General features: G+C 42.3%; 1 protein-coding gene across 11 annotated transcripts in view; it reads right to left on the bottom strand.

Annotated features, from left to right (window-relative positions):
• Window positions 1-27,722, bottom strand: part of ncor1 (nuclear receptor corepressor 1) — a 288,134-nt gene that overhangs the window by 91,510 nt on the left and 168,902 nt on the right. For 9 of the 11 annotated variants that reach the window (XM_052035511.1, XM_052035515.1, XM_052035517.1 and 6 more), the window contains exons 18-22: window positions 26,785-26,927; window positions 25,443-25,575; window positions 23,387-23,900; window positions 7,191-7,320; window positions 2,451-2,646 (exon numbers count right to left, since the gene is read on the bottom strand). In XM_052035511.1, coding sequence (XP_051891471.1) covers window positions 2,451-2,646; window positions 7,191-7,320; window positions 23,387-23,900; window positions 25,443-25,575; window positions 26,785-26,927 — 1,116 coding nt within the window. The remainder of the gene's footprint in view (window positions 1-2,450; window positions 2,647-7,190; window positions 7,321-23,386; window positions 23,901-25,442; window positions 25,576-26,784; window positions 26,928-27,722) is intronic. The other 2 variants (XM_052035513.1, XM_052035514.1) reach the window with 2 other exon arrangements.

Here is a 27,722-nt window from a genome sequence, read left to right as displayed (position 1 = left end):
ATCAGAGAAATTGAAATCACTTACAGTTACAATGCTATTATTCTTATACAGTAGCTATCTGCAATCTCTCTACATATTTGCTCCTCCAATTTCTTCTGACTATTGGGGAGCCTATAATACAATTCCAATGTGATCATCTCATTCTTATCAAGGTTATCAAGAAGACAAATGGCCTTCATTGCTAAAGGAATTGAACTTAAGAGCAAGGAGGTTATGCTGCAACTGTACAGGATACTGGTGAGGTCACACCTGGAGTACTGTGTGCGGTTCTGGTCTCCTTACTTGAGGAAAGATATATTGGCTTTGGAGGTGGTGCAGAGGAGGTTCACCAGATTGATTTCGGAGATGAAGGGGTTAGCCTATCAGGAGAGATTGAGTAGCCTGGGACTATACTCACTGGAATTCAGAAGAATGAGAGGGGATCTTATAGAAACGTATAAAATTATATAAGGGATAGACAAGATAGAGGCAGGAAGGTTGTTTCCACTGGTAGGTGAGACTAGAAGTAGGGGACATAGCCTCAAGATTCGGGGGAATAGATTTAGGACAGAGATGAGGAGAAACTGCTTTTCCCAGAGAGTATTGAATCTGTGGAATTCTCAGCCCAGGGAAGCAGTAGAGGTTCCCTCATTAAATATATTTAAAACACAGTTACATAGATTTTTCCATAGTTGGGGAATTAAAGGTTATGGGGAAAAGGCAGGTAGGTGGATCTGCATCCATGACCAGATCAGCCATGATGTTATTGAATGGCGAAACAGGCTCGATGGGCCAGATAGCTCCTCCTACTCCTATTTCTTATGTTCTTATTTCCAAGTTCCACCCATATGGCATCATTGACAATCCCCCAAGAATATACACTCTACTGCCATGATGTTCTCCCTAATCAAAAACACAACACCCCCTCCTCTCTTCCACCTCTATCATGCCTGTAGCATCTGTACCCTGGAACAATGAGCTTCCAGTGTTGCCCCTCCCTCAATCACATTTCTATTATTGCTGTAATATCCCAGTCCCATGAACCAATCCATGCCCCGAGTTCATCTGCCTTATCTGTCAGACTTCTTGCATTAAAATAAATGCAGGTTAGTCTATCAGCTCCTTGCTCCCTGTCTTGCTCCCGCCTGTCCAGTCTACTGAACTTGCTTGCTTTAACATTTATATGTTAACTTGCCCATCTGCCACATTACTGTTTTGGGTCACACCCCAAACACCCAACTAACCTGCTGTCTGAACCTTAGATGTAACCACCTCACTACAGCTCCTGTCTATGTGGCTCTCAGCAGCACAGATGCTCCTAAGTGAGTCCAACTGCAGTTCCAGCTGCTCAATGTGGTCAGTCAGGTGGCAGATGGAATTAAATGGAACACTGAATGCTACGTAGATTGTATTGTCTGGTTGTGTTGTGGCTCAAGGGATTCTAGGAAACAATTTTTCAAGACATGTTTCTACAGAAAAGCACCAACAGTTTCCACTTTGAGCCTTTTTGACAATAAGTGTGGCAATCAGATTACTAAATTTCCAGGAGCTGTTGGTGCAATTTACACTCCTGGTCTTAATCTCCATTTGTAAGTAGTCTGTGGCCTAAGGTATCATATTACAGGTAGCGAGAAGGTTACTCAGTGACCAGCATAAATACACCCACACACATTGGGGGAAATTAAAAATAGCAAATGTTTGACACAAAAGCCCAGCAAACATGGGAACAACAATCCCTAAATTGAATACATTATGTAGAAAGAAATAATTTTCTCACACAAATGAAATGGTCATATCTTAGTGAACTTCATTAAACAGCAACACTTTAATTTTCAAAATGATCATATGAACTTATAACAATGGACAAAGATTGTAGGCTTATTCTAGTTTTTTGTTGTTGTGAAATTCAGGTTGGTACAAATTTTTTCCATTTCATGGATGTCCAGTTTCTGCTCCTGTGGATGGGAACCCACGCAGCAGGGTTAATAAATATGGATAGAAGATATGACTGTAGCAGCTTATTAAAAACCCTTCATCCATATCAGGAGACTTGGACATGGCTTAAATTTCAAAAACAGGAAATTGCAAGGATGCTCTGTTCCACATCCTTGGATCCAGTCAATCATATTTGCTCAGACACTTAATGGATATGACATACATATCTGGAGTGAGCACAGTGTGCAACAAGAGTACAAAGTTAGTAACTAAATATTGACAACAGTTTCTCTCTCCTCCAGGAGTTCTCCTGCATGGGTATATTGACAAAACCTGTTCCAGCTCTTAACAGAGGAGAGATATTGTGTAGTGATGAGAATTCACTAGTTCATTTGTGGACTACAGATAATGAGTTGAGGGCTTGGTTTTCAGAGATATGACTATGCACTGCTTAACTTCCTGAAAGCTTTAGCTTAAGTTGCTAAAACATCAAAAAAAATCAATGCCATTCATTTGCTTTAAGTATACACTCATACCTTCTCTGTTTGGGATTGGGCAGTTCTTGCTGCTGACATTGGGGCTGGCAGAATTCCTGCGCTCAGTGTCTAGATGTTCTTGACGTTGACGCACCTGCTCCTCCTGCAGTGCAGAGTCATGTGCAGCTTTGATGTGTCGCTGAAACAATGCTAGACCACTCACAGGAGCACCAGCAGGCACATAGGGTGAAGCCATCTATTTGAGAGAAAACACTGCTGAAAATTGGCCAAGACAGGTATGCTTCAGAAACACATGCATCCCTCAATTTATTTAATTTATTCACTCTTCAGGATGTACAGTAATGACGTACAGTACATCGTTATGTAAGTACAGTAACACTTTTATGGTTCCCTGAGAGTGGTGTCACAGGAAGACAGGGAGGTGAAGAAGGCATTTGGCATGCTGGCCTTCATCAGTCAGGGTACTGAGTATAGGAGTTGGGACATTAAGTTGTAGTGAGGCCACACAAGGAGTATTGTGTACAGTTTTGGTTACCCTGTTATAGATGCCATTAAGCTGGAAAGAGTGCAAAGATTTACAAGAATATTGCCTGGACTTGAGGGCCTGAGTGAAAGGGAGAAGTTGGGCAGGCTAGGACTTCATTCCTTGGAGTGTAGGAGACTGAGGAATGACTTTATAGAGGTGTATAATATCACGAGAGGCATAGATAGGGTGAATGCACACAGCCTTTTTCCCAGGGAAAGGGAATCAAAAACTAGAGGACACAGGTTTAAGGTAAAGGGGAAAAATTGAAAAGGGACCTGAGGGGAAACTACTTCACACAGAAGGTGGTGCATTTATGGAACTAGCTGGCAGGAGAGGTTGAGGCAGGTACAATAACAACATTTAAAAGACATCTGGATAGGTACACAGATAAAGGGGTGTGAGCCAAACACAGGCAAATGGACTAGCTTAAATGGGCATCTTGGTCAGCATGGATGAGTTGGGCCAGGGGCCTGTTTCTGTGCTGTATGACTCTATGTGAAAGTTACAGGCAAGGCCAGAGATTATTGCCCATCTCTCCTGCATTCAAGAGCAATGAGGGAGAACTCTAGTTTAAAGGAAATAGACCATATTGCAAGAAAATACAAATAGCCACTGTACATGCTCTCCAGAGTGCAGGGCTGGAAGATATTAAAACACATATAAATTGTGCATAATACAGAGTGATACAGCATAGCAATTGACCCTTTTGGCCCATCATGTCTATGCTGACCATCAGCTATCCATCTATACTAATCCCAATTACCAGCACTTGGTCCATAGCCTTTTATCCATTGGCAATTCATATAGATACTACTTAAATGTTGAGAGTACCTCCCTCCACCACCACTTGATCAGTGTGTTTCAGATTCCAACCATCCATTGGGCGAAAATGTTCTTCCTCAGATGCCCCCTAAACCTCTTACCCTAAACCAATGCGCTTTAGTTTTTGATACCTCTGCTATGGGGAAGTTTCCTAATATCTACTCTGTCTATGCTCCTCAGAATTTTGTACACCTCTATCAGGTTCTCCCTCAGTCACCTCTGCTCCAAGGGAAACAAAGGCAGTCTCCAGTCTTCCCTCATAATTGAAACGCTCCATCCTGGCGAATCTCTGCCTCCTCTCCATTGCAATCACTTCTTTCCCATAGTGTGGCAACCAGTAATGTACACAGTACTTGAGCTGTTGGCTAACCCATGTTTTATAAAGTTGTGCCATAACTCCCCTGCTCTTATATTTTATGCCCTGGCTAATGAAACAAGCATCCCACGTGGCTTCTTCACCACCTTATCTACGTATGCTGTCACTGTCAGGGATCCTTGAACTTATAAGATGGTGAGTGACAGTGGATTCTAAGACTAGGTTCCTGAATCTATATAAAGGAAACTACAATAGAGAGGGCTGGCTAAGATAGGCTGGGGTTAGGTGCAGGTTTGATGGTGGATCAGCAGTGGTAAATGAGTGCATGGATGAACCATAACAACTGCTCATTCCTGTTTGGCACAAAAGTGAAACAGGAAGGGTGTCTCAACCCTGGCTAACAAGTGAAATTAAGAATAGTATTAGATCAAAGAAGGAGATATATAAACTGGTCTGAGAAAACAGGAAACTTGAGGACTGGAAACAGGTTCAAACTCAACAAAGGACAACCAAGGGATTAATTACAAGGGGGAAAAATAGAGTATGAGAGTAAACTTGTATCGAACATTAAACTTACTGGAAAAGGTTCCATAGAACCTGAAGAGCAAAAGATTAGTGAAAACAAATGTAGACCCATTACAGTTGGAAACTGGGAAATTTAGAATGGAGAACAAGAAATGGCAGACCAATTGAAAAAATATTTTGGGTCTGTTTTCACAAAGGAAACACAAATAACATCCCAAAAGTTAGTGAACCTAAAGTCTAAAGAGAAGGAGGAAATGAAAGAAATCATGGGAGTGATTTGGGATAGTCAGCATGGCCTTGTGTATGGGAAATTGTCTCTCACAAATTTGATTGAGTTTTTTTTGAAGAAGTGACCAAGAGAATTGATGAAGACAAAGCCGTAGACGTTGTCTACATGGACTTTAGCAAGGTCTTTGACAAGGGCTGCACGGTAGGCTGGTCCGGAAGGTTAGAACACATGGGATCCAGGGTGAGCTACTGGATACAAAATTGGCATGTTGGAAGGAGACAGGGTGATTAGTGGATGGTTGTTTTTTAGGTTGGGGGTCTGTGACCAGTGGTATGCCACAGGAATTGGTGCTGGGTGCTTTGTTGTTTGTCATCTATATTAATGATTTGGATGAGAATGTAGGTGGCATGGTTAGTAAATATGCAGATGACATCAAAATTGGTGGCATAGTGGATAATGAAGAAAGTTGTCTAAGATTACAACAGGATATCAAAAGGTTAATTGGTAAAGTGGGAAATTTTAACATCCTGAATGGACTGGGCAGACGAGATGCTGGAAGGATGTTACCAATGATGGGGAAGTCCAGACCAGGAGCCACAGCCCAAGGACATTTATAACTGAGGTGAGGAGAAATATCTTCAGCCAATGAATGGTGAACCTGAGGAATTCTCTACCACAGAATACAGTTGAGGCCAAATCATTACAACATTCACAAAGTAGTTATAATTTTTAAACAAATAAATTTGGGGAGAAAGCATGAAAAGAATGCTGATATTGATGAGACTGCACCTGGAATATTGTGTGCAGTTTTGGTCACCAAACTATAGGTGTTGAAGCTAGAGAGGGTGCAGAAAAGATTCACAAAGATGTTGCTGGGAATGGTGGGTTTGAATTACAAGGAGAGACTGGACAGGCTGGGGCTGTTTTCCCTGGAGTGAAGGAGGCTGAGGGGTGACATTATAGAGGTTTACAAAATCATGAGGGGCATAGATAAGGTGGATGGTCAGTCTTTTCCCCATGGTAGGGGAACTTAAAACTAGAGGGAATAGGTTTAAGGTGAGAGGGGAAAAATTTACAGGGGCTTTGAGGGGCAAGTTATTCACATAGAGGGTGGTGGGTGTATGGAATAAGCTGCCAGAGGAAGCGGTAGAGACAATTACAAATACAACATTTAAAGTACATGTGCTCAGATACATGGATAGGAAAGGTTTCGAGGGATACTGGCCAAATGCAGGCAAATGGCACTATCTCAGGAAGGTACCTTGGTCAGCATGGACAATTTGAGCTGAAGGGCCTGTTTCTATGCTCTATATTTCTATGAATCAGGGAATGGAGGGATATGGACCACGTGCAAGCAGATGGGACTAGTTAAAGTTGAGATAATGGTAGACACAGATATCATGGGTTGAAGGGCGTTTCAGTGCTGTTCTGTTCTACATTCTAATTTGGATGATCTTTAAGAACAGCAAAACAGGCTTGAAAGGGTGAATTAAAAGGTTACTCCTACTCCTTTTTTCTATGCTTCCATGGTTGAAGAAAATCCTGACTGACCCCCTAAGACAACCGTATTGCTGCCTCTCAAAATTCTGCCCCCTTGCACACCCAGGCATTCCCTTGTCCCATGTCTTGGACATTCTTTCAAGATATTGTCACTCCTTTGTGTCCAGGATCAAGTTCCAGCTTGAGAGTGGGACATATCCTCAAGACAGCCACAATTCCTGATAGCTATCCACCTTCTACAGGAGACCTCCACGTTACAGCCATTCAGGTTACAGATATTTGTCCTTACAGAATTCACAAATCACTACCCAAAAATTTAAGACACTGAATAAAATTCTGTATTTATGTGATAATAAAGTAAATAAATAAACCTCTCTTTGTCTGTGATATGGTCACCTCCTGGAAATAGAAGGCACGCACATATTTTTTCGTTGTTCAATGTTCTCACATTTGCTACACTCAAGAAAATGAAAGAATTCAAATCAATCAAACTTAAATTGAAAGGATCTGAGCAAGAGCCATATGTCATGATCACTCCATAAAAAATGAATTACTGTATTCATTAAATAAAGGTAAAAAAGAGATGGTGTAATTGAACAAATAACTAGTTTCATTCCATAGTTTTTATACATCAGATAGCCTAGCTGTGCATATCAAACCAATAAGCATTCAACTAGGAGTTCAAGCCAAAAATGAAGTTCATGGGTACTGAAGTTCCAAAGATGGAACTATCTGAGATGGTTGATACTACCTGACCTGCTATGTATGTCCAACATTTTCTGTAGTTTTCATCTGTAGGAACAGAAACAACGAATGCAGAATCCAGAACGTGTGAATGTAGATTGTAGAAGAAGCACTCACCATACTGGGAATCATAGCTGCTCGCTGCTGCAGTTGCTGGATATCCATCTGAACTGGCTTCATGGTCGAGGTCATCAGTACAGTGCTGAGAGGTTTCAGCAATGATGGTTTTGTTTCTGGAGAAAACATCCTGAGACAGAAATTAATCATTTGAGCAACTTCAATCACAGATTTACAAAGCGCATGTTTATCAACAAGAATCTTCCACGAAAACCCATTTTCAAGAGACTTCAGAAAATTTGTGCCATTGCAGAATTACAAACACTCATCAGGAATGGGCAGAGTCAACATGGTTTTATGAAAACAAAATCGTTAGATAAAGCAATAAGCTTATTGAGGTTGCAAATTGCAGAACAGATAGAAGGCAACCAGTTGGTGTGGTGCATTTGAACTTACAGAAGGCCATTGATAAGGTGTCACATAAGAGGTTATTAAACAAATTTGAGCACAAAGAGTTGGAAATTAAATACTGGCATGACTTGAGGCTTGGTTTGCATTGGGAGGCTAACTAGTGTGGTGCTGCAGGAATTGATGCTGGGGCCACGAATTTTCACTACTTATCTCAATGATTTGGATGAGCGTGTAATACTAATGGTACAAAGTTGTGGGTGCCTGAGTTGTGAAGAAAGTGCAGAGCAGCTTGGGGCATACAGACAACAGAATGGGCATGAACATGGCAGAAGGAAAATATGTGGAAAAATGTAAGTAATCTACTTTGGTATGAAAAATTGCAAGAGGACTATGAGGAGTGCTAGTGTTCAGAGAGACTTGGGTCTTCCTTGGACATGAATCACTGAAAGTTAACACACATATTTAGTTGGCATTTATGAAGCAAATGGTATGCTGTCCTTTATAGCAAGAGGATTTGAGTACAAGAGCAGAGATACTGTATGGGCCATGGTGAGATCACATCTGGAATATTGTGTACAGGTCTGGTCTTTCTACCTGCACATACCTGCACAGTGAAGGTTCACCAGACTGATTTCAGGGATATCAGGTTTGTCACATTAAGCAGACTAAGCCTACACACACTTGAGTTCAGAAGAACCAGAGGTGATCTAACTGAAACAGATAAAATTATTATGGCTAGTTGTAGAAAGATGATTTCCATGGTTGGCTTATGCAGAACCAGGAGAGAGATGAAGAAATGCCTATACCCAGGGGGTAGTGAATCTTTTGGAATATTCTTTCTAGGAGGACTATTTCCAAGAGGAAGGCAAATGGAAAGTTGGCCGTCATTGCTAGAGGGATTGAACTTAAGAGTAGGGAGGTTATGTTGCAACTGTACAGGGTACAGTTGATGACCAAATTTCCCCTAGTGGGTAGATGAGTGGTAGTTAATGGGAATATGGGGAGAAAAAAACCCACTATTAATGTAAACAGATGTTTACATTGATGCAGTCCTGGTGGGCTGAAGGGCCTGTGTCAATGTAGAATGTCCAACAAAGTGCTGGAGGAACTCAGCAGGTCAGGCAGCATCTATGGAAGGAAATAAGCAGTCCATTCATAGATTCCCTCCATAGATGCTGCCTGACCTGCTGCGTTCCTCCAGCATTTTGTGTGTATTGCTCCAGATTCCAGCGTCTGCAAAATCTCTTGTGTCAATGTAGAACGTCTCTGTGACTCTATAAATCGACTGCCAAGAGCAAGGTAGGTAAATCCATTTTATTTAAAAATTTAAATGTCCTTAATTGATTTTAAACACTTGTCTTTTATAATGTTTAAAATGTAAAATGTATTTTAATATTTTACTTTTATAAACATTTTTATTTATTGACAGGTGCAAGTGTAAGGACAGGAAGGGACATGGAACAGAAGTGGCAAATGAGAGTCAAGGACAGACCAGCCTTGATTTAATTGAATGGCAGGACAGGTCAAGGACCTGAATGGCCTTTTCCTGTTCTGATGTTCCAGGAATAGTCTTGCTATCCATTACCATTCATGGTCTGATTGACAAACACAATGATTCTTAAATTCCTTCCGAAAATTTCCAACTTTCCAGGATCATTGCAGAAGAAGAATCCCAGACTTCATGTTTTTCCATAGCTAGCAACTTCTTACAGTCCATCCTCTTTCTCCAAAACCACAAAATCAACTATTCTAATATTCTGTTAAGGTTAAAGCTTACCATTTTTTGAATGGAGAATCATTTACATTCCTAATCCATGACCAAGGGGAAAGCATTCCACAGTTTCAATCTGTACAATGTTATTTTTCTGACTGACAATTTTGGGACCTGGTTTGGACACATGCTAGATGTATCAACAGCCCTGGTAACTCAGCAGGAGATCTCTGTACTAGCTTTCTGATTTGTACAAACCACTCTTCAGCTGGACACAGGACAGTGATGGAAATGTTACAATTGGTTGCAGTCCATGTATTGGTAACTAAGATTAAATTAAACAAGATTTGTCAACAAACACAAGCAGTGTTCACTTCTAAGCAGCACAAAGGACCATAGGTCCGTGTCTAAAATGTTACACCTACCGGGTTTACAATGGGAACAAGCTGCATCAACACATCACATCACGATTACACCTTCCTCAGTGAGTACTGCAGAGAAATTCCTACCTTCAACCAACATTGTTTCATTGTAGCATAAGCAAGATTGCCTACTTAAATGCAAGTTGAGTATGATGGTCCAAAATTTATAGTAATGGTGCTTTTAACCTTAACAGGCGAAGATTAGATTTGGTGCACCTCGAAACTTTGTTTTGCACCCACCAACCACCACACCCCCCACTCTTCAAAAAAATAGACAATCCTAAAAAAAATACATACTGGAGAATCACATCAAACTTGTTGGGATCTGTTGAGAGTGGTAGCAGTTTGAAAGTGGTGCATTCAATTGCCAATAACAAATGCTTCATTCTGTTTTACATAAATGGTGGACGGGAGTCCTTTGGTGATCTCATGACAAATCTATGGGTGCAATATGGTTAGGCACTTGAGCTAATCAAAGGCATTTACAACATAGAACAAGAGACAGAACAGTACAGCACAGTACAGGAGCAGGCCTTTCAGCCCACAATGTTACACCAACCATGATGTCAATCTAAACTAATCCCATCGGCCTACACAAGATCCATATCACTCTATTCCCTGCCTGTTCACATGTCTGTCTAAATGCTTCTTAAACTATCATGTCTGCTTCTGTCACTTGTCTTGGCAACGTGTTACAGGCACCTGCTACCCTCTCTATAAAAAAAACTTGCCTTATAAATCTCCTTTAAACTTTCCCCCTCTCACCTTAAACCTATGCTCTCTTGTATTTATATCCATCCTAGGAAAAAGACTGTCTACCTATCTTTGCCTCTCATAATTTTATATATACTTCTATCAGGTTGCCCCTCAGCCTCTTAGGAGTCAAGGTATGACCTTCATAAAGCTATCAGGCATGCCAAGAGACAATACCAGTCCAAAATTGAGTCTCTGACCAGCTGTCAGTTGTGGCAGGGCTACAAAACGAAGTCAGGGAGCATCGCTGACAACACATCCCTTCCCAATGACCTCAATGCATTCTATGCACGCTTTGAACAGAAGGACAATGAATTGACAGCACCCACCACAACAGCCTCCAATGCACCTGAACTCACAGTCACTGCTGGAGACGTCAGATCAGCTTTCCAGAGAGTGAACCTGCGGAAAGTGCCTGGCCTGGATGGAGTCCCCGGCCATGTCCTTAGATCCTGCGTGGATCAGCTGGCGGGAATATTTGCAGATATTTTTAACCTCTCACTACTTTAAATGGAGATTCCCATCTGCTTTCAGAAGACCATCATCATCCCGGTGCCAAAGAAAAATGTAACATGCCTCAATGACTTTCGACTGGTGGCTCTGACATCCACCATCATAAAGTGCTTTGAGAGGCTGGTTGTGCCACACATCAACTCCAGCCTCCCAGACAACCTCGACCCACTGCAATTTACCTACCGGCGGAACAGGTCTATGGCAGATACCACCTCCCTGGCCCAACACTCATCTCTGGAGCATCTGGATAACAAAGACACCTACATTAGACTCCTATTTATTGACTATAGCTCTGTCTTCAATACCATAATTCCAAACAAACTCGTCTCCAATCTCCTAGACCTGGAACTCAACACCTCCCTCTGCAACTGGATCCTTGACTTCCTGACCAACATAGCACAATAAGGACAGGCAGAACACATCCACCACGATTATCCTCAACACCAGTGCTTCACAAGGCTGCGTCCTCAGCCCTCTACTCTACTCCCTGTACACTCATGACTGTGTGGCCACATTCTGCTCTAATTTCATCTACAAGTTTGCAGATGACACCACCGCAGTGGGCCAGATCTTGAACAACGATGAGTTGGAGTACAGGAAGGAGGTAGAGAGTCTAGTGACATGGTGTCAATGACAACAACCTTTCCCTCAATGTCAGCAAAACAAAAAAGTTGATCATTAACTTCAGGAAGCGGGATGGAGCATATGCCCCTGTATGTATCAATAGTGTTAAGGTGGAAATGGTTAAGAGCTTCAAGTTCCGAGGTGTAAACATCACCAATAGCTTGTCCTGACATAGACGCTATGGCCAAGAAAGGGTACCAGTGCCTCTGATGTCGCAGAAGACTAAGCAAATTCAACAAGTTCCTGTTGATGCTCACCAATTTTTATTGATGCATCCTAGAAGGCATCCTATCCGGATGCATCACAGCTTGGTATGGCAACTGCTCTGCCCAAGACTGCAAAAAATTTCAGAGTTGCGGACGCAGCGCAGTCCATTATGAAGACCAGCCTCCCCTCCATGCTCAGAAAAGCAGCCAGAATAAGCAAAGAACCCTCCTGTTCTGGACATTCTCTCTTCGTCCTCCATCCATTGGGCAGGAGATACAAATGCTTGAAAGCATGTACCATCAGGCTCAAGGACAGGTTCTATCCCACTGCTATATGACTCTTGAACAGCTATCATGGACATTAAAGATGAACTCTTGACCTCACAATCTACCTCATCATGGCTCTTGCACCTTATTGTCTACCTGCATGCACCTTCTCTGTAACAAATTTGTAACACTATATTCTGTTACTGCATTTCCCTTGTACTACCTCAAAGTACTTAAGTTTTGAAATGATTTGTATGCATGGCATGTGAAACAATCCTTTTCACTTTATCTAAGTACATGTTACAATAATAAACCAGAGAAAATAATCCAAGTTTCTCCAATATCTTCTTATAGCTAATACTCTCCAATCCAGGCAACATCCTGTCAACCTCTCTCTGCACCCTCTCTAAAGCCTCCACATCCTTCCTGTAATGTGGCGACTAGAACTGCACACAATTGTTGTCGTCGCGGCTATCCCTCGAGGTCGAGGATGATGGTCTTTGTTCCGTTGATCTATATATGGGCTCTCAAGTGGCTTAGCTCTGAAAGTTCTTCTGCATTCAAGACAGGTAGTTCCAGATGGCAGATCGGGCTTTGGTTGCTGCTGCCTCTCTTTCCATTTTCTTCTCTTTTCCTCTAATTCTGCACATCTGTTGACTTCGAAAGTTGCTGTTCCTTTTTGGATGATAGTTTGCCAGAGTTTCCTGTCCTTGGCATTGGTTTCCCAATTGTTGATGTCGATGTTACATTTCTTCACGTTGGCTTTTAAGACGTCTTTGAATCTCTTCTGTTGTCCGCCTCTTTTACGTTTGCCTACTTTAAGCTGGGAGTAGAAGATTTGTTTCAGCAGACGTTCGTCTTTCACTCGAACAACATGACCACTCCATCTTAGTTGGTTCTTGATAATGTAGGCTTCAATGCTTGTTGTTTTTGCTTCATTTAGCACGCGGACGTTGGTTCTTCTATCTTCCCAGCTGATATTTAAGATGTTTCGAAGACTGCGTTGATGGAACTTTTCAAGTGTCTTCAGATGTCGTAAGTCTAAAAACAAGACATCCACGAGTTCCCTCATTGAATTCCGATATGCAGACGACAACTGTGTTGCAGCTCTCTCAGAAAACCACCTACAACAGATCTGACTGCCTTCAACCTTGCAAACACAAAACTTGGACTTACCATCAATTCCAAGAAGACTCAGCTCATCTACCAACCATCTCCAACTGAGACAGATCGGATAGAACCATCAATTCAACTCGGCGAAACAACCCTGGAAAACGTTGACCACTTTCCATATCTTGGAAGTCACCTCTCCTCCAATGTCGACCTTAATGACGAGATCCAACATCGTCTTAAATGCGCTGGAACAGCTTTTGGACGTCTCCGAGCAAGAGTCTTTCATGATCGTGACATCCGAACAGACACTAAGATGTTAGTGTACAAAGCAGTGGTGATCCCAAAGCTCCTGTATGCGTCAGAAACCTGGACAACATACCGACTGCACACAATACTCCAAAGGTAGCCTAATTGAGATGTTATACAGCTGCAACGCCACTTCCTGACTTCTATACTCAAGCCATCACCTTCTTTATTGATAAACAGTATGAATTCCATCTAATTGTAATTGCATTCAGGTACCAGCAAGCAAATTTATTTCAACACAATGACCCTGTTTTCCAGAGGGCAGTTAAATCTCAGGACAAAATTTCTTGGAAGTAATTAGTTAACAATACAGCCTTCAAATACCATTGCCTATACATTCATGGCAGCCGCTTTAGTCATTTCAACTTTTCAAATGGGCCAATTTCACATTTTTTCATTCAACTGTTTACTGAGGTATGATTACAGTGGAATTGAATGTGCTCATCAGTGATTTCCAAAAGGAACGCGTGTGATCGATAAATGCTAATAAGAAACACTAACAATAAAATGGCACTCAAAATTCTATTCCATTCATTGGAAACATTCCAGCCAGCTAGCATGTCCAAAGGCTAACAGTATTACTTTAGTTGAATGAATCAGCAATAGTAAAATATCTAATATATCTAATGTAGTAATAGTAAAGCAATTCTCTGCGATTTCTTGAGATCTTGGACAGAGCAGTTGCCATTGCAACTAAACTGTTCTATGTTCTATCTCTAGCCAACACCTCCTTGAATTGGGGCATCTCACTGCCTGCCCTGTGATTTTGTTTTTTTCCAAACACACCGCAGTCTGGAAAATTTATGCCCCACAAATTGCTGGGAGTGGGAGCTGATGATTGGGCGGCAGTATCAAAAGGGCATCTGAAACAAGAGTTCATCAAAACTGTTTTGAGGGCCAGTGGCCCCACTGTTTCCTTGGTTTCTCCTTCCACAGATGCTAAGCATTTTCTATTTTATTTTAGATTTCAAAGATCTACAGTATTTTTACATAAAACATTATAGCACAGTACAAGCCCTTCAGCACACAATGTTGTGCCAGAATTTTATTCTCCTCTATCTAACCCTTCCCTCCCACATAGCCCTCCAGTTCTTTATCATTCATGTGGCTATCTTAAGAGTCTCTTAAATGTCCATAATGTATCTGCCTCCAACACTTCGGCTGGCAGTGTGTTCCATGCACCCGCCACTCTCTGTGTGAACAACTTACCTCTGACATCCCCCTTATACCTTCCTCCAATCACCTTATAATTGTGCACCCATTGTCACTCTGGGAAAAAGTCTCTGACTGTCCACTCGATCCATGCCTTCATTTTTCCCTTACAGGATCGGCCCAGGAGCCGTTGGGGCAGTGTGTCTCTAACAAGTAGGGACTGAGTATTTAAAAAACTGTGTGTTTTTCTGCGGGCTTTTCCCTTACAGGATCGGATCAGGAGCCGCTGGAGCAGCGGGTCTCTAACAAGTAGGGGCTGAGTATTTAAAACAGAGTGTTGACTGGTTGATTAGAGGGAGTGAGTACTTGAGATAATTGGCAGGGACAAATATAAGGAAGGGTAACTGAAGAGGAGTGGCCATTGTGTGAGTGGCTCAGGGTAGGAGTGGAGCTTTGAGGCTTCGGCGAGTAGAGGCTGAGGATGAGCTTGCTCCCAGTGAGGTAAGGCCGAGTAGGTTCCTTTAATTAACTTAGGAGTAGGTAATGAAGGCAGCAGTTAGGGCAGTCGTGTGCTCCTTATGCAGTATGTGGGAAATCAGGGACAGCACACTTGTCCCTGATGACTACACCTGTAAAGGTGCATCCAGCTGCAGCTCCTGACAAACCGAGTTAGGGAACTGGATGAACTTTGGATCATTCGTGAGCCAGAGGCAGAAATAGACAGGAGTTTCAGGGAGATAGTCACCCCTAAAAGTAAGGAGGCAGGTAGCTGGGTGATTGTCAGGAAAGGAAAGGGGTATAGACAGAAAGAGCAGAGCACCCCTGTGGCCGTTCCCATCAATAATAAGTATACTGTTTTGGATACTGCCGGTGGGGACGACCTACCGGGGACAAGTTGTAGTGGTCGCGTCTCTGGCAGCGAGACTGGACCCTCAGCTCAGAAAGGAAGAAGGGAAAAGAGGAGAGCAGAAGTGATAGGGGATTCGGTATTTAGGGGGTCACGAGGTTCTGTGGGAGAGATCGAGAATCCCGGATGGCCTGTTGCATCCCTGGTGCCAGCGTCCGCGATATCTCGGATGGAGTTCTCGATATTCTCAAGAGGGAGGGTGGGCAGCCAGATGTTGTGGTCCATGTAGGGACCAATGACATGGATAGGAAGGAGAAGGAGGTCTTGTGGAAATGAGAAAGGATCTAGGAAGAGTGGATTGGGATAAGTTGTTTTCTGGCAAGGATGTGTTCAGCAAGTGGAAGGCCTTCAAAGGTGAAATTTTGAGAGTGCAGAGTTTGCATGTTCCTGCCAGGATTAAAGGCAAAGTTAACAAGCATAGGGAACCTTGGTATTCAAGGGATATTGGCGATCTGGTTAAGAAAAAGAGGTGTATAGCAGGTATAGGCAACTAGGAACAAATGAGGTACTTGAATAGTATAGAAAATGTAAGAAAATACTAAAGGAGGAAATCAGGAAGGCAAAAAGAAGACATGAGGTTGCTTTGACAGATAATGTAAAGATAAACCCGAAGGGTTTCTACAAGTATATTAAGAGTAAGAGGATAGTAAGGGACAAAATTGGTCCCCTAGAAGATAAGAGTGGTCGTCTATGTGTGGAGCCTCAGGAGATGGGGGAGATCTTAAACAGTTTTTTTGCATTAGAATTTACTCAGGACATAGTGGATATGGAAGGAAGGGAAACAAGCTGTAGTGCCATGGAACATGTAGAGATTAAAGAGGAGGTGCTTGTTGCCTTACAGTGAATAAAGGTAGATAAATCCCCCGGGCCTGAAAAGATATTTCCTCGGACCTTGAGAGTAGTGTAGAAATCACAGGGGCCCTGGCAGATATATTTAAGATGTTCTTAGCCACGGGTGTGGTGCCAGAGGACTGGAGGGTAGCTCATGTTGTTCTGTTGTTTAAAAAAGGCTCTAAAAGTAAACTAGGTAATTACAGGTTGTTGAGCCTGACATCAGTAATAGGTAAATTATTGGAAGGTGTTCTGAGAGATTGGATATATAAGTATTTGGTCAGCCAAGGACTGATTAAGGATAGTTAGCATGGCTTTGTGCATGGTAGATCGTGTTTAACGAATCTTGTAGAGTTTTTCGAGGAGGTTACCAAGAAAGTAGATGAAGGAAAGGCTGTGGATGTTGTCTACATGGACTTTAGTAAGGCCTTTGACAAGGTCCCACATGGGAGGTTAGTTCAGAAGGTTCAGACACTAGGTATCCATGGAAAGGTTGTAAACTGGATTCGAAATTGGCTGTGTGGTAGAAGACAGAGTGGTAGTGGATGATTGTTTCTCAGAGTGGAGACCTGTGACTAGTGGTGTGCCTCAGGGATCTGTGCTGAGTCCATTGTTGTTTGTTGTCTATATCAATGATCTAGATGATAATGTGGTAAATTGGATCAGCAAGTTTGCTGATGACACTAAGATTGGAGGCGTTGTGGACAGCAAGGAAATCTTTCAAAGCTTGCAGAGGGATCTGGACCAAATGGAAAAATGGGCCAGAAAATGGCAGATGGAATTTAATGCAGACAAGAGGGAGGTGTTGCATTTTGGAAGGACAAATCAAGGTAGGATATACACAGTAAATGGTAGGGCACTGAGGAATGCAGAGGAACAAAGGGATCTGGGAGTTCAGATACATAATTCCCTGAAAGTGGCATCACAGGTAGACAGGGTTGTAAAGAAGGCTTCTGGCATCCATAAATCAAAGTATTAAGTATAGGAGTTGGGATGTTATGGTGAGGTTGTATAAGACATTGGTGAGGCCAAATTTGAAGTATTGTGTGCAGTTCTGGTCACCTAACTATAGGAAGGATATCAGTAAGATTGAAAGAATGCAGAGGAGATTTACTAGAATGTTGCTGGATCTTCAGGGAAAGATTGAACAGGTTAGGACTTTATTCTTTGGAGCGTAGAAGAATGAGGGGAGATTTGATAGAGGTTTACAAAATTATGAGGGGTATAGACAGAGTTAATGCGAGTAGGCTCTTTCCACCTAGATTAGGAGAGATAAGTACGAGAGGACATGGCTTTAGGGTGAAAGGGGAAAGGTTTAGGGGGAACAATGGAGGGAATTTCACTCAAAGAGTGGTGGGAGTATGGAATGGGCTGCCATCTGATGTGGTAAATGCGGGCTCACTTAAGTTTTAAGAATAAATTGGATAGATACATGGACGGGAGAGGTCTGGAGGGTTATGGACTGGGTGCAGGTAAATAGGACTAGTGGAATAAAGTTTCGGCACCGAATGGCCTGTTTTATGTGCTGTAGTGTTCTATGGTTATCATCTTGTACACCTGTCAAGTCACCTCTCATCCTACTTCTCTCCAAAGAGAAAAGCCCTAGCTCACTCAACCTGTCCTCATAAGACATGCTCTCCAATCCAGGCAACATCCTGGTAATCTCTTCTGCACCCTCTCTAAAGCTTCCACATCCTTCCTATGATGAGGTGACCAGAACTGAACACAATACTCCAGGTGTGGTCTAACCAGAGTATTATAGATCTGCAACATTACCTCATGGCTCTTGAACTCAATATACTAAATAACAAAGGCCACACACCATATGCCTTCTTCACAACCCTATCAACCTGCAATGCAACCTTGTGGGATCTATGGACGTGGACCCCAAGGTCCCTCTGTTCCTGCACACTGCTAAGAGTCCAGTCATTTACCTTGTATTCTGCCTTAAAATTCGATCTTCCAAAGTATATCACTTCACACCTATCTGGGTTGAACTCCATCTGCCACTTCACAGCCCAGCTCCGCATCCTATCAATGTCCTGTTGTAACCTACAGCAACTTCTACACTATCCACAACACCACCAATCTTCGTGTCATCAGCAAACATACTAACCCACCCTTCCACATCCTCATTCAAGTCATTAATAAAATTCACAAAGAGCAGGGGTCCCAGAACAAATCCCTGCAGAACACCATTGGTCACCGTCCTCCAGGCAGAATACGCTCCATCTACCACCACCCTGTCTTCTATGGGCGAGCCAATTCTGAATCCACAGAGCCAGGTTTCCCTGGATCTCATGCCTCCTGACTTTCTGAATAAGCCTTCCATAAGGAACCTTATCAAACTTACTAAAGTCCATCTATACCATATCCACTGATCTACCTTCATCAATGTGCTATGTCACATCCTATGTCAATGTGCTATGTCAATCAGGCTCATGAGGCATGACCTGCCCCTCACAAAGCCATGCTGACTGTCCCTAATCATCCTATGCTTCTCCAAATGCCCATAAATCCTGTCTCTAAGAATCTTTTCCAGTAATTTGCCCACCACTGAAGTAAGACTCATTGGCCTGTAATTCCAGGGTTATCCCTACTTCCTTTCTTGAACAAAGGAACAACATTTGCCACCCTCCAATCACCTGGCACTACTCCTGTGGCCAGTGAGGACACAAAGATCATCGCCAAAGGTGCAGCAATCTTCTCTCTCACTTCCCGTAATAACCTTGGATATATCCCGTCTGGCCCCAGTGACTTATCGATCCTAATGTTTTCAAAAGTTCCAGCACATCCTTTTTCCTTGCGTATGAGCCTGCTGTATACCACACTCACAAATGTCAAGGTCTCTTTCATTGGTGAATACTGAAGCAAAGTATTCATTAAGGGCCTCCTCTACCTCTTCTGACTACAGGCACTTTCCTCTTTTAGAAACATAGAAAACCTACAGCACAATACAGGCCCTTCGGCCCACAAAATTGTGCCGAACATGTCCCTACCTTAGAAATTACTAGGCTTACCCATAGCCCTCTATTTTTCTCAGCTCCATGTACCTATCCAAAAGTCTCTTAAAAGACCCTATCATATCTGCCTCCACCACCGTTGCCGGCAGCCCATTCCACGCACTCACCACTCTCTGAGTAACAAAACTTACCCCTGACATCTCCTCTATACCTACTCCCCAGCACCTTAAACCTATGTCCTCTTGTGGCAACCATTTCAGCCCTGGGAAAAAGCCTCTGACTATCCACACAATCAATACCTCTTATCATCTTATACACCTCTATCAGGTCACCTTTCATCCTCTGTTGCTCCAAGGAGAAAAGGCCGAGTTCCCTCAACCTGTTTTCATAAGGCATGCTCCCCAATCCAGGCCACATCCTTGTAAATCTCCTCTGCACCCTTTCTATGGCTTCCACATCCTTCCTGTAGTGAGGTGACCAGAACTGAGCACAGTACTCCAAGTGGGGTCTGACCAGGGTCCTATGTAGCTGCAACATTATCTGTCGGCTCCTAAATTCAATTCCACGATTGATGAAGGACAATACACCGTATGCCTTAACCACAGAGTCAACCTGTGAAGCTGCTTTGAGCATCCTATGGACTTGGACCCCAAGATCCCTCTGATCCTCCACACTGCCAAGAGTCTTACCATTAAGACTATATTCTGCCATCATATTTGACCTACCAAAATGAACCACTTCACACTTACCTGGGTTGAACTCCATCTGTCACTTCTCAGCCCAGTTTTGCAACAAATCTATGTCCCGCTATAACTGCTCACAGCCCTCCACACTATCCACAACATCTTCAACCTTTATGTCATTAGCAAACTTACTAACCCATCCCTCCACTTCCTCATCCAGGTCATTTATAACAATCACAAAGAGTAAGGGTCCCAGAACAGATCCCTGAGGCACACCACTGGTCACCGACCTCCATGCAGAATACGACCCGTCAACAACCGCTCTTTGCCTTCTGTGGGCAAGCCAGTTCTGGATCCACAAAGCAATGTCCCCTTGGATCCCACACCTCCTTACTTTCTCAATAAGCCTTGCATGGGGTATCTTATCAAATGCCTTGTTGAAATCCATATACACTACATCTACTGCTCTTCCTTCATCAATGTGTTTAGTCACATCCTCAAAAAATTCAATCAGGCTTGTAAGGCAGGACCTGCCCTTGACAAAGCCATACTATTTCTAATCATATCATACCTCTTGAAATGTTCATAAATCCTGCCTCTCAGGATCTTCTCCATCAGCTTACCAACCACTGAAGTAAGACTCGCTGGTCTATAACTTCCTAGGCTATCTCTACTCCCTTTCTTGAATAAAGGAACAACATCCGCAATCCTCCAATCCTCCGGAACCTCTTCCATCCCTATTGATGATGCAAAGATCATCACCAGAGGCTCAGCAATCTCCTCCCTTGCCTCCCACAGTAGCCTGGGGTACATCTCATCTTTATCCCGAATTGGTTCTACCTTCACTCTAGTCATCCTCCTATTCTTCACATACATGTAGAACACCTTGGGGTTTTCCTTAATCCTTCTTGCCAAGGTCTTCTCATGGCCCCCTTCTAGCTCTGCTGTCCATTCTTAAGCTTTAATTTTTTGTTGGGCTTTAGTAATGTCCTTTACAATTGCCTAAATCTCAAAACTGAAGGCCTTTGAGATTCAAGGAAAATGCAAGCTGAACCCATAAAAGGCTCAGTGATACAAGGTGAAGGGCTAACAGGTTTTTTAATGTTTGGAAGACTGTCCAGCAGGCTGTGAAGAGTTCAAGCCAGGCCCATTGCTTTTTGTGACATATATCAATAACTTAAGTGGACATGATTAAGAATGTTATAAAACTGGCTATGTGGGTGAAATTGATTTTAAGGAAGAAAACTGTATGCAACAGGATGATATCAAAGGAGTTAGACAAAATAATGGCAAATGGAAATCAATCCAGAAAATTATAAGCTACTACATTGTAGGGAAAGAAAACATGAAAAGGAATACGGATTAAATGGCATAATACTGTGAAGTACGCTGGAACAGAGTGAATGTAGAATGGCACATGAATGAGAGGAAAATAGAGGGATATGGGCATTCTGTAGGTAGGAGGGAATAGATATGTCGGCACAACATTGTGGGCCGAAGAGCCTGTTCTGTGCTGTACTGTTCTATGTTTTATGAATGTTCACCTATCTCCAACGGTAGCAGGACATTCATAAACATTTTTTAAAAATTACCTATCAAAAATTAATGATGTTGAAGGACCAAAATATAATTTAAGTAGTTAATTACACTTAATAAGAATTAAAGCATTTAAGCCAACTTATTTAAATATTCCATTCTGTTGTAAGACTACCAACCACAGTTGAATCTCATGGAATTGAAAGCAATTTATTGGCCTGATTAGGAAATTAGCTGCTGGCCAGAGCCAGAGAGTAGGGTGAAAATAGAGACTAAAGTTGGCAGGAAGAGAGTTGAGGACTATTTGCCTTATTGATGAAAGACTTGGATGATTGATTTGCACAATTTGCAAGAAGCACTGCAGGAAGAGGGGACAGAAGTTATACCATAGCAATACACTAACTTAGAGCACTACTGGAGAATTGACACCTCCAAAGTCATTAATTTGGAAGAGTGTACCGTGCCCCAGGGTAATCCCTGTATTTCACCATAAATGTTGCAACGTTTTGTCCTCGCACCATGTCACAGATCGCATGGCTCTCAGCTGCAGGCTTCTTTGTGCACTGAACTTCCTATGATAGCAACACAGGCTGCCAATGGAGATGAGGAAATCAGAGAGGGAGCGAGAGTCAAATGGTATGATGGGCTTCGCATATTGTGCAGCAGCCTGGTCAGGCAATATAGAGCAACTGAGCCATTGTCACAGCCATCACTGGCACCACGTCATAGTATTTTTCACTGAGGCATGTAGATGCTGTAATCTTTATCCGTGATGTGTGTGTGCAAAAAGGCAGCACATGGAAAATCAATTTGGGAGACTCAGTGATTATCAAATCAAAGTCCTAACAGGGACCCCTGAATTCACACATTGATGATTCATTTTGTGGCTTGCTCCTTGTTGTACTGGGAATGAAAAGTGAAGTCTCGGGTCACAACCTTTTGATTCAATGTTTGCTGGTAAGTCTGAAGCGTGCACTGCATATAGTGATGTCATACCAGGCATATACAAAAAGGGAAATTATTTCTGTGCTAGGCTGGATTGTGGAAGAAAATACTGAAAATGAAAAACTGTAGATGCTGGAAACCTGAAATAAAAACCAAAGTGCTGGAACTGGTCAGCAGGTAATTCCCCAATACCATTGCTCCTCCTGGCTACCAGCCTGTAAAATGAGGGAGGTTGCAAGCAACAGGTAACCACTTCGTTCAGTTTCCCAGTGAGCAGGTCTTCTGCTGGAAGAAATGGGCACAAAAACTTTGAGGCATGTGTTTGGAATTTAAGCATTAAAAAAAAATCAAGTGCAAATTATTTTCTGTTTTATCGTGTTTGTGTTTCCCAGAATGAGAGAAAATCTGGTGTGATATGACTAACATTAAGGGAACTGCATCTGGTGGGGAACCTAGGATTTGGGGATATGGTCTAGAAAGTAGAGCCAGACCAGTCAGGTGTTTTCCCTGGGGCATAGGAGACTGAGAGGCGACCTTACAAAGGGTAAGGGGCATTGATAAGGTGAATGGTCACAGTCTTTTTCCCAGGGTAGGGAAATCTAAAAATAGAGGGAGTAGATTTAGGGTGAGAGGAGCAACTTTTTCCACAGAGGATGGTGGCTATATGGAAATGAGCTGCCAGAGGAAGTGGTAGCAGCAGGTACAATTACAACAATTAAAAGGTATTCAGGCAGGTACATGGATAGGATACAGGGAGATGGGCCAAACACAGACAAAATGGACTAGCTGAGGTAGGCAACTTGTTCAGCATGGATGAACTGGGCAGAGGACCTGTTTCTGTGCTGTGTTACTCTATGATTCTATAAAAATCACGTCAGCAGCCCTGCTCATGTAGTAAAGTGCGTGGTCTCACCTTTGCCTTTCGCTCTCCCCATCCTCCACTTCATCTGCACTGCAGGTTGCACTTGAATCATTGTCTGAATGAGTTTCCATCTGTGCTCCATGATGTGGCAGCTCCAAGAGCTCACAGCTCATTGTTTCCTGCTGCCGAGCTTTTTCAAACTCCTTGTCTTTAGCATCCACCTCAACTTTAACCTGTACATTTTCTTCTGACTTCACATCCACATCTACTGGTTCAGACTTGGTCTTTATCAGGGGATCAAACAGAGGCTTTGCTTCAGCATCAGGGTCCCTCTGCTCCTCCATGGACTCCTCAAAGCCCAAATTCATCTCTTGCTTGATCTGAAGTTCAGGAGAGGTAGTGGCTGGTGTTGCTGATGTTGGTGGCACATCTGGGATACTCTGAGTGGTGTGATTAAGTTCTTCTCCCATTAACCTGTTGGGCTCTGTACTTTCCTTACTTGACTTGCTTGTTTCCATAGGGGATGGTGAAGGTGCACTTTCAGTATCTGAGCTGTTCTCAGCTGCTGGGAATAAAGAATTAACATTCAACTATGGGAGTCAAAACTTTGGCACAAGAAAGATATGTGGAAGTTTCAAAATGTAAAGCAGAAATAAAGCAAACATGAAATAACCATGGAGAATAATAGAAATTAATACAGACCAATCAGGTTCTGAAAGTTGTTAAACTTTTATAAATAAAAGCTTCATAAAGCATTAATGTGCTAGACATAGAAAGACTCATATTCCCTAGATTCATAACGTAGTAAATACTTCTTAAACAGATTACTGAGAAATGATAATCTATAGGCTTGAATATATTAGTCCAGAGATGAAGAGCACAAAACGGGCCCTATGGCACCCCACAACCATGTCGACCTTGTGCCTACCTACACTAATGCCATTAGAGATTCAGCTGTTTCCATCTATTCAGTAAGGTAGGCACGTAGATATTAACCAGGTGATTTCAAGTTACAATAGAACAAAGAATAGAAACAGGAGTAGGTTATTTGGCCCCATATACCTGCTCCACCATTCAATAATGACTTAGTGGATTAGCTGCCTCAGCGCCAGTTTCCTGCATTAATACCATATCCCCCAATTCCCTTAATATCGAAAAATCTGTCAATCTGTATCTTGCATATACTCAGTGACTGAGTCTCTACAGCCCTCCTGGGTAGAGAATTCCAAAAATAAATGCATCATCCTTGGGCAAAGAAATTTCTTCTTAATTTTGCCTTGATTGACCAACCACTTATTTTGAGACTGTGACCCCTGTTTCTAGACAGCCCAGCCTCTGCATGAGACCCCATAAGAATTCCATAATTTCAATGAGTTCACCTCTCATTCGTCTGAACTCGAAACTCAAGCCCAGATTGTTTCATTTCCCCTGAAATGACAAACCACCATCTCAGGAAACAATTTGGTTCTGGGCAATCAGATCTGTAGGCAATATTTAAGATGCAAATTCACCATTTAATTTTCTCTACATTCCCATCAACTAGCTCCTAGATACTACTATTAACACCACTTCAATTTGCCTTTCAGTGACTTGTGTACGAAGACACCCAGATCCTTCTGAATACCAACACCTATCAGTCTCTCACCATTAAAAAACACTTCATTTTTCTTTTTTTTTAAATCAACGTCATTTTTTTCCACATTATATTCCATCTGATTTTGCCCATTCACTATAGGCTCACAAGCAAACTGCCATTCACAATCAAGTCTCTCTACATCATCCTCAAAGCCCACACTGCTACCCAACTTTGTATCATCAGCAAATGTGAATATATTACACTTGAACCCCTCAACCAAAGCACTGCCATATACTGGGGTAACAGCAATGATCCCTCTGACACTCTACTGATCAGTCTCCTAACCAAAAAATAACTTGTTTATCCCCGCCCTGTTTACTGTCCACTTCTATCCTCAAATCATGCCCCAAATGATCCCCAATGATATGTACTCTAATTGTTTCTGATCCCCACACAATTCCCGATTACAGCTTCTTATCCAAGTGAGTAGTGCTGTAATTCAAGCACAATGTGACCCAAGTTCCTTAATACCTTCACTGTCCTCTGCATTCTCCTCCTCATTGGATACTTCATTGTCCTCATCTTCTTGTACAGACACAGTCGAAGCAATGCTTTCGCATTGAGAAACTTCTCGATCTTCCCGTGACCTCCGTGACATCTGTTGCTAAGGAGACAGAGAAGAAGTAAGAAAACTACTGTGCGTCTTGTAGCTCTACATACATTAGCTCAATTACTTTCTACATATATGATTTTCATGTCAGGGGTATGAGTAAACATTTGCATAAATACAGACTCATTCGGCCTAAATCCATATAACTACCTTTGCCCTATAACCAATTTACAATTGGTCAACTATCAATTTCAGATTTAAATTAACAACCAACCTACACTGATGACCATTTGTAGAGGAGAGTTCCAATCCTGTAATATCCTTTGTTTCCTAACTCCAATGCTGAAACCTGGTACCAATGCTACAGATTCCAGCACCTGCAGTCTCTTGTGTCTCCAATGCTGAAAGGCCTGGTTCTAAGTTTCGGCCTCTACTCTCCAGTCTTAGACTTGCGAATCAATGGAATTCATTTATTTCTATATACCCTTTCAGCTTCCTTCAATATCCTAAACATTTATATCATCCTGAAGAACACAACCATAGTTGGAATAATATGTCACGGTACCGGAGTATAAGAATGGTTCTAGCAAATTTATTTTGTGCTGAAAACATATTTTAGGATAAAAGCTCCATAATCCCCTGGTTTCACACAGTTAGTTTTCTTAAATAAGGAAGTAATGTGCAATGTTTCAAATAAATGCTGGTTCACAAATCCAGAGATCATAGTTAAGGTGCCTGAAATGCTGGAATGGAAATCACCTGACCATAACTATTTGCCAGTCTTTAGTGCCTTACTACCACAACTGCTAACACAAACAGGATAAATGAAAACTGAAGATGATCAGGTAAACAGAATCATTAGATAAAGGTGCCCTTTATTTAAAAAAACACTATTAGAAAGAGGTGGAGTTTTGGTAACAAATAGAACACAGCCTGAGCTATAACACAGCTTGTTGTAGACAATCCCCCCAGAAGGGGTTGGCTTTCATCTGAACAATTGAGCAATATGTATTGTGTCCATCATGGATCCCACCTCGTGATCAGTGGGAACTTGTATATCTATAGAAGTTGTTTTCAATCCTATTTGTCTGTGGAAAGAATGGAAGAATTCCAATTACTCCAGTCAGCAATGTTTCTGCTTTGATAATATGGTGCAGTATTTTGCAATTTTATCTTGCCTTTCTTGTATAGGGCAAGGAGCCCTCTGACTAAACCTTTTCCACAGTGAGGGGAATATGTGAGTGGATGGGGAAAGTGACTCACCACTCTAAGCTTGTGCTGCTGAAGTAACATATCCAGATTGTGCCGTCTCTTATAGTTAAAGTAGAAGTTCTTGCATTGTGCTTCACTTTTGGTGCCCACCATCTTAGCGATGGCTGCCCAGTTCCGTCCGTGTTCTACGAGTCCTAAAATAAAGGCATGGGGAAATCAGATTAAAGCTAGGACTTCACAAACATCCAAGGAACTTAAGATTTTGCAGGAACAGACCATTCAATCCTCATGTGCTCCACTATTCAATAGGACTGTGGGTGATTCCTTCACTAACCCCATATCCCTTGATTCTCTTAATATATAAAAACTATTGATCTGTGAAATATACTCAGCGGCTGAGCCTTGAAAGCCCCTTCCAAACATTCATAACCTCTGGGTGAAGAAATTTCTTCTCAACTTGGTCCTGAATGGCTGACTCCTTATTTTCAAATTGTGAACCCTGGTTCCGGATATCCCAGTCTGGAAACACATCACCTCTCCATCTATCTTGTCAAGTCCCCTAAGAATTTTGTGTTTTTCAATAATATCATCTCCTATTCAAAACTCAAGAGAGTATAAGAATGTCCAGTTAATCTTCCAACATAGGAAAATATACCATCACAACCCTGTCCCAGGAACCAATCTGATGAGCCTGCACAGAGACACAAGAGATTCTGCAAATGCTGGAACCTGGAGCAACGCACACAAAGTGCTGGAGGATCTCAGCAGGTCAGGCAGCATCGATGGAGGGAAATAAACAGTCGACGTTTCAGGTCGAGACCCTTCATCAGGACTGGAAAGAAAGAGGGCAGAATAAGAAGGTCGGGGGAGGAGCACAGGCTGACAAGTGATAGGTGAGTCCAGGTGAGAGAGGGTGCAGAAGGGGGGATGAAAGGGGGTGATGCAAGAAGCTGAGAGGTGATAGGTAAAGGGCTGAAGATGAAGGAATC

This window comes from Pristis pectinata, chromosome 21, assembly GCF_009764475.1.
Source record: "Pristis pectinata isolate sPriPec2 chromosome 21, sPriPec2.1.pri, whole genome shotgun sequence".
Taxonomy (NCBI): Eukaryota; Metazoa; Chordata; class Chondrichthyes; order Rhinopristiformes; family Pristidae; genus Pristis; species Pristis pectinata.
This window is presented reverse-complemented; position numbering and strand designations above follow the sequence as displayed.